Genomic DNA, 14,332 nt, shown 5'->3' with positions numbered 1-14,332 from the left:
GAAACTAACCATGAAGTTTAACACCGGTTTTCTCAAGGATCTTGTGCCAAATGTGAATAATTGTTTCGTGAATTATGTTCTCTGTATAAAGCTATATGAGAATACGTCAGCATCTCAATTTTCATTATTTTGGAGCATGTGAGTTATGACTAACCTATTGAGACATCACAATAGATGTGTCACAGTCATCTACAGACAACAGATGCACTTAGCACTCAACTCTGACACGCCAAGAGGAAGGAGGCCACTGATCGTGGAGGAAGCTAACTATACATGACAGCTATTCCTTTCTTTTGAATTATTTCACATCTTGACCTATAACTTACACACTCTGAAATTATTTTACTAGGACCAGCCAACCTATGAGAGCTACATTTTCATTTCTTGACTCAGGATTCCTCTATTTTGATTTTTTCCTTCGTTTTATATTAATTTTTTTTATTTTGGTGCATGTAAATTACTGAAATTGACAACAGTATTCACATGATAGTACAGTTTCCTCTTGCTAGTGACTCTGCCACATGGACAGACATAGATGCAAGGCGACAGCCGAACGTTGTAGCTGATGTCGGCTGAAGCAGCTCACGAGATGGTGATGCCGGCGTTTTCTCCAATCCAGTCGAGGAAGGCGGTGACGCGCATGAAGACGTCCGGCTCGCCGGACTCGCAGTCGTTGGCCGTGCCCCACGACACGATTCCGACCACTGTGCGCTGGCCGTCCGACTCCTGCACGCTGAGCGGGCCGCCGCTGTCGCCCTGCAACCAACACGTCGCTCAGCTGGCGGCGCTGCAGCAGAGTCATCACTGACATGAAACCCGTGGAGTGCGAGGTCGCAAAGGGCCAACGATGTTTGTGGTAGTCGATGCCCCACATCTTGTCTACCATATCTTGTCTAGCTGATAGGGCAACAGGGGTCAGGACTGAAGGTATCGAAAAGCGAGCGCAGCATGAGACTGCGAAGCGTAATTTAACTGCTCACAACAGTGCTACACAGTTAGTAGTGTTGACGCTGCAATGGCAACTATAAACAAAGGAAAAATTGCAGTCCATATTGAACCGGCAAAGAAACTGGTGCATTTATTTATTTAACCTGGTCAGATTAGGGCCATCAGGCCCTCTCTTACATCGGACCAATGTTCCACACATGCAGCATTTCACACATCAGAGCTAAAATCATGACAATTGTTTAAATAAGAAAATTAGATTACTCTAGTGACAATATGAATAAAGAGTAATGACTAAGACCTAATAAAGTAAATGGTGGCAGTATTTTTACAACAGGTGCTATCCATACTAATAATGATAAAAGCAATAATAATAACAGTAAAAAAAATCAAATAATAATGATAAACATGAGAAAAATTGGCAATAGTAATGAAGATTTGTGCAGATGTACATTAATTGTAAAGTAGATGTTTACTAGTATGGCGAGTTTTGGGGAAGCGAGATTTAAGGAGGGGGAAAGAGGGAAGTAATGAGGTGAAGTGCATTCATGTACAAATGGTTCAAATGGTTGAAATGGCTCTGAGCACTATGCGACTTAACTTCTGAGGTCATCAGTCGCCTAGAACTTAGAACTAATTAAACCTAACTAATCTAGGGACATCACACACATCCATGCCCGAAGCAGGATTCGAACCTGCGACCGTAGCGGACGCTCGGTTCCAGACTGTAGCGCCTAGAACCGCACGGCCACTCCGGCCGGCGCATTCATGTACAGATGAAGGCATTACTGTTGCTTAAGTAGATACGTCATTAACTGTTTTTTGAAGCAGGGCATGTTTTTAAGTTCTCTAACATAACGAGGGAGGTTATTCCAGAGTCGGGTTCCCGCTACTGTAAAGGACTTGGAGAAGGTGACTGACCGATGCAGTGGAACAGAGAGGATTTTATTATGATGGGAATGTGTGTTTCTGTCATGTGGTTCCGACATAAGCGTTAAGGACGAGGAGAGATATAAGGGACAGTGTACATTTATAAGGCAGTAGATGAGACAGAGTGTATGGAAATCTTTGCGTTTGTCTGCACGCAGCCAGGACAATTTTGCATATGCTGGTGAAATGTGATCAAAAAGTCAAACGTCACAGATATATCGGTCGCAGGCATTCATAACCAGTTCCAGACGTCGCGAATTTTCCTGAGAGAGGCCTTGTAGGATAATATCGCTGTAGTCAATGATTGGGAGTATAAGCGTTAGTACTAATTTCTTTTTCAAATCGAAAGGGAATAGTTTTTTATATTTTTGTAGGACATGAAGGGATGCTGATACTTTTTTGCACGCTTCAGTTACGTGCTCTGTCCAATTTAGATTTTCATCTATTATTACTCCCAAACTCTTTGCTGAGTGAGAGGAGTTAATATTTGTTCCATTTAGGATAAGAGATGGTACGGATTCCCGATGTTTTGGGCTAATGAGCTTAGAGTGACCAGCAATTACCGCTTGGGTTTTAGATGGGTTTAGTTTCAGTCCTATGTCCTGTGCCCATTTTGATAGTGCATCGAGGTCAGTATTGAAATTTTCAATAGCTTTCTTAAGATTGCTTGGCTTCGCACTTAGATACAACTGAAGGTCTTCAGCATACATATGATATTTGCAATAGGTCAGAACCGATGACACATCATTGACAGACAGAGAGAAGAGTATAGAACCTAATACTGAGCCTTGGGGAACGCCTGACACTACCTGCCGCCATTGTGATTTTATATTCCCGGACAGGACGCGTTGCTGACGAGACGTCATGTATGAGCGAAACCATTGCACTGCACTTGGTGAGAAATTCAGACCGCTAAGTTTGGCTAGTAAGATGTCGAAGTCGACAGTATCAAATGCTTTGCTGAAATCTAAGAAGCAAATGATAGGCGCTTCTTGTCTGTCCATGGCAAGTTTCGGGTCATCTGTCACCTTTGTCAGTGCGGATGTTGTGCTTCGATGTTTACGGAAACCTGATTGGTTCAAATGGTTCAAATGGCTCTGATCACTATGGGACTTAACATCTGAGGTCATCAGTCCCTTAGAACTTAGAACTACTTAAACCTAACTAACCTAAGGACATCAGACACATCCATGCCCGAGGCAGGATTCGAACCTGAGACCGTAGCAGTCGCGCGGTTCCGGACTGACCGCCTAGAACCGCTCGGCCACCGCGGCCGGCAAACCTGATTAATATTCGTCTAGTAGGTTGTTAGTAGTTAGGTAGTTCTTGAGCTGGTCATGGACTATATATTCTAAGGCCTTTGACAGTGCAAATAGGCTTGCATATTCAAATACAGAGACACTTAAACCGGTTAGAATACGGCACTGCGGTCGGCAACGCCTATGTAAGACAAAAAGTGTCTGTCGCAGTTGTCAGATAGGTTACTGCCGCTGCAATGGCAGGTTATCAAGATGTTAGTGAGTTTGAACATGGTGTTGAAGTCGGCGCACGAGCGATGGGACACAGCATCTCCGAGATAACGATGAAGAGAGGATTTTCCCGTATGTCCATTTCACCGTGAATATCATGAATACTGTGAAACATCAAATCTCGGACATGATGCGGCCGGAAAAAGATCCTGCAAGAACCGGACCAATCACGGCTGAAGAGAATCACTCAACGTGACAGAAGTTCAACCCTTCCGCAAACTGATGCAGATTTCGATGCTGGCCATCAACAAGTGTCAGCGTGCGAACCATTCAACGAAACATCGTCGACGCGGGCTTTTAGAACCGAAGACCCACTCGTGCAACCTTGATGACCGCACGACACAAAGCTTTACGCCCCGCCTGCGCAAGTCAGCACCGACATTGGACTGTTGATGACTGGAAACTTGTTACCTGGTTAGACGAGTCTCGTTTCAAATTTTATAGAGCGGATGGATGTGTACGGGTATGGTGACAACCTCATGAATCCATGGCTCCTGCATGTCAGGAGGGGACTGTTCAAGCTGGTGGAGGCTCTGTAATGGTGTGAGGCGTGTGCAGTTGGAGTGATATGAGACCCCTTATGCGTTCTGACAGGTGAGACGTACGTAAGTATCCTGTTGATCACCTGCATACATTCATGTCCATTGTGCATTCCGACGGACTTGGGCAATTCCAGCAGGACAATGCGACACCCCACACTAGCAGAATTATTACCGAGGGCCTCCAGGAACACTCTTCTGAGTTTAAACACTTCCGCTGGCCGCAAAACTCCTCAGACATGAACATATTGAGCACATCTGGGATGCCTTGCAACGTGGTGTTCAGAAGCGACCTCCACCCCGAATACTCTTACGGATTTGTGGATAGCGCCGCAGGACTCATGGTGTCAATTCCCTCCAGCGCTACTTCAGACATTAGTCGAGCCCATGTTACGTCTTGTTGCAGCACTTCTTCGTGCTCGCGGGGGCTCTACACGATATTAAGCAGGTGTACCAGTTTCTTTTGTTCTTCAGTGTATCGGCAACAACGGTTGCCGAAGTTGACATTTCGTCATGAAACGAGTTAATGAATTGGTTTGAACGTTTCTTGAATGTCGACGATGTCCATTTTGTGATCCATTTTGTGACGTGTACTACACGTATTCCGTAGGGGAAACTCAAAGAATTTCGCAGAGTTAGAAGGAAGTCGCAGATGTCCCACATATTAGCTTTTTTGCAAGACGAGCCGGAGAAATGTGTCGTACATATTGGATTGTGCGGACAGTGTACATGAGGATTACAATGAAGACCATACGTGCTTAACAAATGAAAGTGATACTGATACAGGTGTCTAGTCATGTAGATCATCCTCCTTGTAGGACAAGGAATCACAAGTTCCGTCTCCAGTGAAACATAATAAAGGAAAATCTTTGCCCAAGGAGCAGGTACTAATCATACTTCTGTACATGAAAGAAGTATAGTACAGTATTGTAAAAAAGAAAAAATAATTGAATGGATTTAGAGTAAGACAATGTAGTGCACAAGAAAAATTACTGACATTCAAGGAAGGACAAGACGCACTTGTTACAAAAACAAGAGCTTGTGCGTTTCAAGGATGCTGGATACAGCGTACAGGATGCGCATTATAGTAACCTACTACGTTTTGCATGTCAGACTGTGTACGACATAGATTTCAGTGATTTCAAGGGGAGCAGTGGCACAACTTTATACTGTTCTGCAAACTTGGGAGAAGTAAGGCAATGACATTTCAAACAAAGCGTTAACTTGACGACGCACAGCAAACTGAAGAATCGGCTCGAAAATATGTAGATGAGACAAAAAGCTTATCTCATCATTCAGTAAGAAATTTGTTTGAACTCCGACCAATCTGCATTTGAAGAGGAAATACATTTGAAAGGAAACCTGGACGTTAGTGGTACCAAGAGAGTTGTATTAAGATCAACTAACGTCAGTGCCTTAACGCATTCGTATACAATTATGCCGATCGTTAATCTGGATGGCAAGTTGGCTGGAAAGTTATTTATTGTTCTGCAAGAAGTTGGAGGTGCTCGCCATCGTGTGCGCGACCCTGGAAGGGCAGTAGGAAATATTTATCACAGCAAGCAAGAGTGGATAATCGGGCTAACAGAACTACAACTACGCTATAAGCACGGCTTTTAGCCAATAGCTGGTGAAAGTTAACTTGCTCTTACTTGATTCCTGGTCTGCGTATAAAAATCATACTCCTTTAGAGTAAACTATCCCTCCTGAACAGCGCGTGACACTGCAGTTCATACCACCTGGAACGACTAAACAGATTCAGCCTCTGGATGTTTGCTTTTACTGTGTCTGTTAAACGTGTTAGCGCACTATCTGCAGCTGCCCCTTAACGAATAGCTAGTTTGACGATAAAATCCACCACAGACTGTGTCCCATTCGCTTGTGTGCCAAAAGATTCCATAAGTTCTGATCACCTCGTTACACCAATATGATTCTACACTCTTTGCACATAAACGGTAATGCTGATACATGGTGAAACAATGCTCTGGTGGGCGGTTGGCGGGTTTAAATCACCTCGGGGTGTGACCATGCAGTGCATTTGACATGCGGTCGTCGCACGGTGGCGTTGGCAGCAGTCCATATACACACAGGTGTGTTGATGCATGTCAGAGTACGGTGCAGCGAGTGAGTTTGCAGACGTTTTCAGACGTGCTAGTGGTCACTGTGTGTTGAAAATGGCTCAAAGAACACATATTGATGACGTTGACATAGACTTTACAACCTGATGATGAGAACATTGTCTCTTGAAACGCGTTGTTAAAGTATATGTATAAGTGATGTTTAAAGCTTTCCCGGCGTACTGATTGTTCCATAAAAACACGTATGTATAAGAATCGCGGTTGAATGCTAACAGTGATAACCACTTCCTGGCGGATTAAAACTGTGTGCCGGACCGAGACTCGAACTCAGGACGTTTGCCTTTCGCGGGCAAGTGCCCTACCAACTTTTTTTTTTACCAACTGAGCTACCCAAGCACGACTCAGGCCCCGTCCTCACAGCTTTACTTCTGCCAGTACCTCGCCTCCTACCTTCCAAACTTTACATAAGCTCTTCTGCGAACCTTGCAGTTTGGAAGGTAGGAGGCAAGATACTGGCAGAAGTAAAACTGCGAGGACGGAACGTGGGTCGTGGTTGCGTAGCTCAGTTGGTAGAGCACTTGCCCACGAAAGGCAAAGGTCCCGAGTGCGAGTCTCGGTCCGGCACACAGTTTTAATCTGACAGGAAGTTTCAACACTAAAGATAGTCGTTGAAGTCTTCTCGGGTTATTACCCGAGTCAAGGCCTCGTTCTGCGGACACGTTTCAACAAGCTTTCTATTTGTCATCTTCAGGTGAAGTGTTGGGTTCATGTCCGGTTCTTTATAGTCGCTGGACTGCAGGGCCCTCTGCCTCGACTGCGACGGCAGCGCCAATCCCTACGGGTGGAGGCGTCGCGTACTGGTGGGCGCTGTTCCTTCAAACCGCTGCCTTCGCCGGTTTCGCATCGGAGCATTATTGTCAAATTTTTGTTATGGCTGCATCTTATGCGGTGCTAAGCTGGAAACCGCTATCTCAGTTGACAAGGTTATCATGGACCCGTATCTCCACAGCCTCTTTAAATATCAAATCCCATAAACCGTTCGCCCTGCACAGCAGCTTTGTTTGTTCGAAATGAAACGTACGGTTTTCGTTGAGACTGTGTTCCGCCAATGCAGATTTCTCCTTTTGGCGTAGGCGATCGCTCCTTTCGTATTCTGAGCAGTGCTGCGATATACTTCGCTGCGTCTGGTCGATATACTGTTTGCCACACTCGCAGCTGATGCTGTAGACTCCAGGTATCTTTATTATCGTTCACCCCCAGCATATTCGCGATTTTGCCCGATGAGGGAAGAGAGTTTCAATATTGCTCTTTTATAATTTGCTGTAAATCTTTGGCGTGGGCGGCCCTGCGTACGGAAGGACCGCCAAGCGCTTAGTGTCTTCTTGCTCGGCTGGAAAGCGCGTCTTATCTGCGTCTTAGGATAGCCGTTCCCGCGAAAGATTTTTCTCTCAAGTGCAGCAGTTCGGAGGCAGACTATCCTTGTCGCGTATGTCTCATGCTCTGCGCACCAAGGTTGTGAATACGGATTTGCATTGTGCAGGGCGGTGGCAGATATAAGAGGAATTTATAGGTGTGCAGAATACACGTTTTCTTATATAGCGAATTCTGGGGAAAGGAAATAGAGACTGCATCTGCTAAGAATAGTGGGAAATGAGGAAGATCAGGTTGGAAAGAGGGATATACAAGAATAACGAATGCATTCAGGGGCAAGCGTATTCCTTGTTGTTGCTGCAGTAGATGTGTCTCTGCCGGTCTTCTGAAGCTGGAGATGTTATTTAGTTCTCTAATGTAATGCGGGGGCTGCTGCAGAGAGGAGTTCGTGCCTCTGAGAAGATCTTTGGCGAGGCGGCTAAAGGATGGAGCGACAAAAACGATTTTGGTCTTTTGGGAATTGGAATTTCTGCCGTATTTTTGGGAGGATTGAAGTCTGTGAGAAATATGAAGGACACTGTTCATTGATAAGACGATAGAGAAGACATAAGGTACGGAAATCTCTGTGTTTTTGTGCTCGCAGTCAAGATAGCTGTGCACACGATGGTGAAATGCGATCGAGGAGTCGAACATCACAGATATAACGAACCACTGGTATTCGAATTCAGTGCCAGGCACCGTGAGTTTTCCTCAGAAAGACGTTTCGGGATAAGTTCAATAATAGGAAGCATAAGTGTTTGTACAAGTTTCTTCCAGCTAGCTAAGGGCTCCAGTCTCTGATACGCTATATCTCTGTCTGTCGAGAATCACATGCTCACTAAACCTCAACAGTCGCTGAGAAAAACAGGCAAGTGCTAAAGTACATTTCCACGCACCCGTATGTGGACGTAATTTCGAATCGTTTGTATGCTTTCGGTACTGGAAAAGTAACCCATTTAATCAGGATGATTCACTCTCACCCAATTTAAGAAATACAGTATACAACGAAAAGACCATCTCCGCCCAAAAGGCTGTGGACCAGAATCAACCGAAGCTACACACAATAACAAAAAAGAGGAAAACGCATACTCAGTACGATAGTTAACGATGCACTACTGATCGATATGCCAGGCACCCATCTCTCCAAACAACAAGCCAGAGTGTGCGGGACTGACGGAACCTGCTGCGCGATGCCGGCCGCAGCGCTCTCATCGTACATTACGTGATTTAAAAGTATCCGGACACCTGGGTGAAAATGACTAACAAGTTTGTGGTGTCCTCCATCGATAATCTGGAATTCAATATAGTGCTGGCCCACCCTTAGCCTTGATGACAGCTTCCACTCTCGCAGGCATACGTTCAATAAGGTGCTCGAAGGTGTCTTGGGGAATGGCAGCCCATTCTTCACGGAGTGCTGCACTGAGGAGAGGTATCGATGTCGCTCGATGAGGCCTGGCACTACATCGGGGTTCCAAATCATTCCAAAGCTATTCTATACGATTCAGGTCAGGACTCTGTGCAGGCCAGCCCATTACAGGGATGGTATTGTCGTGTAACCACTCCACCGCAGACCGTGCATTAAGAACAGGTGATCGATGGTTTTGAAAGATGCAATCGCCATCCCCGAATTGCTCTTCAACAGTGGGAAGCAAGAAGGTGGTTAAAACATCAATTTAGACCTGTGCTATGATAGTGCCACGCAAAACAACAAGGGATGCGAGCCGCCTCCATGAAAAACACGACCACACCATAACACCACCGCCCCCGAATCTTACTGTTGGCATTACACACGCTGGTAGATGACGTTCACAGAGCATTCGCCATACCCACACCCTACCATCCGATCGCCACACCCTGTACCGTGATTCGACACTCCACACAACGTTTTTCCACTGTTCAGTTGCCCAAGGTCTACGCTCCTTACACCAAGCGAGGCGTCATTTGGCATTTACCGCCGTGATGTGTGGCTTATGAGCAGCTGCTCGACCATGAAATCCAAGTTTTCTCATCTCCCGCCTAACTGTCATAGTACTTGCAGTGGATCCTGATGCAGTTTGGATTTCCTGTCTGATGGTCTGGGTAAATGTCCGTCTATTACACATTACGACCCTCTTCAGCTGTCGGCGGTCCCTGTCAGTCAACAGACGATGTCGGCCTGTTCGCTTTTATACTGTACGTGTCCCTTCACGTTTCTACTTCACTATCACATCGGAAACAGTGGACCTAGGGACGTTTAGGAGTGTGGAAATCTCGCGCACAGACGTATGACACAACTGACACCCAATCGCCCGACCACGTTCGAAGTCCATGAGTTGCACGGAGGGCCCCATCCTGTTCTCTCACGTTGTCTAATGACTACTGAGGTCGCTGATATAGAGTACCTGACAGCAGGTAGCAGCACAATGCACCTAATATGAAAAACGTATGTTTTTGGAGATGTCCGGATACTTTTGATCACATAGTGTACATACGCTGTACTCACTAGCGAAAGCAGGTGCAGCTGATTAGTTTTCCATACTAAGTCGTTTCTGATCATGTGAACACTACAAATAAAGCGAAACTGTTACATCTACACCATACTCTGTACAAAACTGTCAGAATTCACGCAACTTTTAGTTGAATCTACAGAGCAAGATGTCTTGAAGTCGTCATAATTTACTGTACCGTCTTCACCTCGTGTCCCTGCATGTACTGGTAAAATAAATTCTGAAATTTGCTTTGTCTGAAGGGGGAGGGGGTACTGACATACGTATATGCACGGGAGAAAGCCGTGATTGATACAATGTGTTTTGAATTTTATTGCAGAACGGGAGAACAGATCTTAAAAGACCAAGTGGGTAAGAAACCTGTTAAGCATATAGCAGGTACAGGGGTGAAAATATACTGAGTAACAATGGTAAGAAGGTAACATAATTTGCTATACGTAATTCGTGAAGAGTAACAAACACCTTCTTTAAACATCTGTAAATTTACATAGGCATCTCGAAGCACACCTTTCATAATGAATTTGCAGATAAAAGGTGCGGCTAAGAATAGAAGACACAAGAGCCTACAGAAGCTTGGATGGATTATCAGATCACTATTTAGTAAGAAGTGACACATTTTTTTTCTTAAAAAAAGAAAAAGACGACAGAAACTATGCATAAACACCCAGTAGGACGTAAGAATCTATAAAGTGCTTCTACTCCAGGAATATAGTATCAAATTGTTATACCGAAAGAAACAAAATGAGAAATGTGAAATGAAACCGGTAAGTAACAATAAAATGGAGAATGTAATACCGGTACTATTAAAGAAATTATATCACACACACCTGCTGAAGCATTAGGAATAATAAAAAAAGATATATTGTAATAGGGAATTAACGATTTGGAACGACCATATTAGCGAGCTAATAACAGACAAGAAGGAGACTCATCTAACAACCTTTCATCATCTAATAACATGAATTACAGAGAGAATTATAAAAATAAATCTGCTTTAGGAAATAAAGAAATACGAAAAATTAAACGGTAAAGTTCGGATCGATATGCTATGTGAAATAGAGCGTGATATTCATATAAGATAAAACAAAGCATACAAAGTTATTAAGGACTTGAATGAGCAAGCACGAGGTGCTTTACAATTAAATATAATATACGAAAAGAAATGGTTAAAGTAATTCAAATTTTTATGAACTGATAACGAAGTACCAGAAATAAACAGCAATATTAGTGAATCTATAGGTCTGATAACAACTGGGGAATGTAATCCAAGAAACAGAGAAACACTGATAATATAAACATGGACATGATTAACTGTATAGCTAATCCAGTAAAGCATAGACTTTTAACTTTTGTGAATGCTTGCTGGCAGAGTGGACGTGTGCCACATGAATAAAATGAAGCTGAATTTACAAGAAACGTGATAAATAACAATGTGCAAATTACCTAGGAATGAGTCTGGTAAATCCTTGTTACACACTGCTAAAATTATTAACAAGAAATTAATACCAATAGTAGAAACAAGTATGTTAGATATATAACATGGTCTTGGAAGAGGTAGATCATGTTCTGTTTGTCTTTTCACTTTGCACATGTAAGTGAGAAAAGAAGAAAATTTAGATCACGAACATATGATGCTTTTACGATTATAAAGAGGCGTCTGAGAAGGAAAATCGGAGAACGCTGTAGGACTCACTTAAGGAAATGGGAATTCCAGCATCCCTGATTAAGGCAATTCAGTCATATTTCATAAAATAATAAAATAAGGATCTGCACTGTAAGAGATAGGACAGACTCTGTTGACATTAATCAAGGCGTCAACTGTTCGATGTTTCAAGACGATATCATTCATAAATGGTTTATCATATTAAATGAGACATGATGCTGTTTACTGATGATCAGATTATAACAGAAGAACCACAAATTGCAGGATGAAAGTTCAGTCAAACTGCCACTAAATACGGAATGAGAGTACTGGTAGATAAAACAAAAGTGGGGCATTTCAAGGGTTGTTACCCATAAGGGCTAAAACTGTTATAGATGGACAAATCATTGAACAAGTAAGAGAATTTAAATATTTAGGGTGCAATTCTAAATTTCAGAACTTGGATGACGTAGAGCTAAAATTGGCCAGTTCCAGAAATTTCTGTGGAACCACGCAACTTACATTTAAGAGTGCCGTTTGGAAAGAATAATTAATTAAATTCTGAAAAGTATGGCAGCGAATGTTCTACCCTAATATCTGATCAATTACGATTAATCGAATCATCGGAGAAGTGCCTCTGCTTTGTAGCGAGATATTCGTTGTTGGACGGTAAAGGGAATGCCGATATTAGACAAGCACTACATGTTGAACGCTTTACTAATATAATTGAAAATACCGACATCCACTAAATCTACATCATATTCCTCAAGACATCTGACGGTGCGTGGCGGGGGCTACTACCCTGTTCCACTCGCCAATGGCGCGTTGAAGGAGTGATTATCGGTAAGCCTCCTGTATTAGCTCTGATTTCTCGAATTTTCTAGCCGTGGTCATTTCGCGAGATATGTGTGGCAGGAATTAATATATTGTCCGACTCTTCCCGGAAAGTGTTTCCTTGAAGTTTCAATAACAAACTTCTCCGTGATGCACAATGCTTCTCTTGTCTGCCACCGGAGTTTGTTGAGCTTCCCTGCAAGGCTCTCGCGTTGACTAAACGATCCCGTGGCGAGACATGCCGTTCTTCGTTCGATCGTCTTTAGCTCTCCTATCATCCTACCTGGTAAGGATCCCATACAGATAAACAGTCGAACAAGAACCTTATAAGCCGCTTCTTTTGTGGATGAGATGAATTTCGTTAAGATTCTTCGTATGAATCTCAGCGTGGGACCTGCTTTTCTTATTATTTGTTTTACGCGCTCATTCCACTTAAGCTCCTCCTCCTTAGCTAGGCAGTCAACGTGTATGACTGCCTGCACCATTCATCAATCCTCTGCAGGTCATCCTGAAAACCGGTGCTGTCTTCTGGCGTTGCTACTTTCTTATGGACAACCGCTTCGTATGCGTTCAGTGGTAAACAGCTTCCGGCGCTTTCTACTAGATCAGGGCTTCCCAACGTGTGGTTCGCGGACCCCTTAGGGGTCAGCCGGCTCTTCCTACGGGGTCCGCGGCCACCTTTCACCAAATCGTGTAAAATAATGAGTAAAATTATTGAATAAAAATGTAAAAATCAAATTCATCACTATTTTTTTTTTTCTTGTGAACAGGTCGTATCCCCAAGCAGCCTTTGCGGTTCCTAAGTGAGAACGTATACACAGTTTAGTGCCGGAGAATGCAGCTTCTCTGATCGATTGCTTCGCAACAATACGGGGGGCGTTTGTGCGCCGGAGCGAGCTTTCTCAACCAATCACAGCGCTCTCTGGCGCGTATGGGCCCCAGACATAATTAAATGTTAAACTTGCTTTGTCAGTGCACTACGTATTTCATAAGTCGATTTTACTTCTAACATGGATCGGTGGTTGAAGTCAGGATCATTGAAGAAGGCTGCAGTTTCTCCATTGCCTTCACAACAAGGGAAGTTTCCGGTTGAAATGAATGAGGAGGGAGGACGACTAAAAGGAAGACTTTACATACATTTGAACATTTTACTTCGGATTTCACGAAAAACCACACACACACTGTAAGTAGGCTGTTTAGATTTTTGTATTGGTAATGCCACGTAGCGCTCTGTATGAAAATCACTGGCTGTGCTGTGTGCAGTCTGTGGCTAGTTTGCATTGTTGTCTGCCATTGTAGTGTTGGGCAGCGGCAGCTGGATGTGAACAGCGCGTAGCGTTGCGCAGTTGGAGGTGAGCCGCCAGCAGTGGTGGATGTGGGGAGAGAGATGGCGGAGTTTTGTAATTTGTCATGAACTGCTATATATATATATTATGACTATTAAGGTAAATGCATTGTTTGTTCTCTATTAAAATCTTTCATTTGCTAACTATCCCTATCAGTAGTTAGTGCCTTCCGTAGTTTGAATCTTTTATTTAGCTGGCAGTAGTGGCGCTCGCTGTATTGCAGTAGTTCGAGTAATGAAGATTTTTGTGAGGTAAGTGATTTCTGAAAGGTATAGTTTAATGTTACTCAGGGCCGTTCTTTTGCAGGGATCTTTGATAGTCAGATTGCGTTTCGCTAAAAACATTGTGTGTCAGTTTAAGCACAGTCATGTATAAATTGTTCTAAGGGGACGTTTCAAAACACACACACACACACGATTGTTACGAAATATGCATGCTCCTTACACAACAGTAGCCAAATAGTGGAAGTGAACAGACCATAAGCGGTAACTTATCAACAGCGAACAGTTTGGACGTGACGTTGATTGCTCTTGGAGGAAGACAGCTCCATCGTGTGAAATTTCAATTAGCAAGTAATTTTAATCAGACTATAG

At 43.6% G+C, this 14,332-nt stretch overlaps 1 protein-coding gene across 1 annotated transcript in view; it reads right to left on the bottom strand.

Annotated features, from left to right (window-relative positions):
* Positions 1-499: 499 nt before the first annotated feature.
* Positions 500-14,332, bottom strand: part of LOC126146382 (brachyurin-like) — a 71,388-nt gene continuing 57,555 nt past the window's right edge. Inside the window, exon 7 of the mRNA XM_049915617.1 lies at positions 500-756. Coding sequence (XP_049771574.1) covers positions 583-756 — 174 coding nt within the window. The 3' untranslated portion in view covers positions 500-582. The remainder of the gene's footprint in view (positions 757-14,332) is intronic.

The sequence above is a fragment of the Schistocerca cancellata genome, chromosome 2 (genome assembly GCF_023864275.1).
Source record: "Schistocerca cancellata isolate TAMUIC-IGC-003103 chromosome 2, iqSchCanc2.1, whole genome shotgun sequence".
Lineage (NCBI taxonomy): Eukaryota > Metazoa > Arthropoda > Insecta > Orthoptera > Acrididae > Schistocerca > Schistocerca cancellata.
This window is presented reverse-complemented; position numbering and strand designations above follow the sequence as displayed.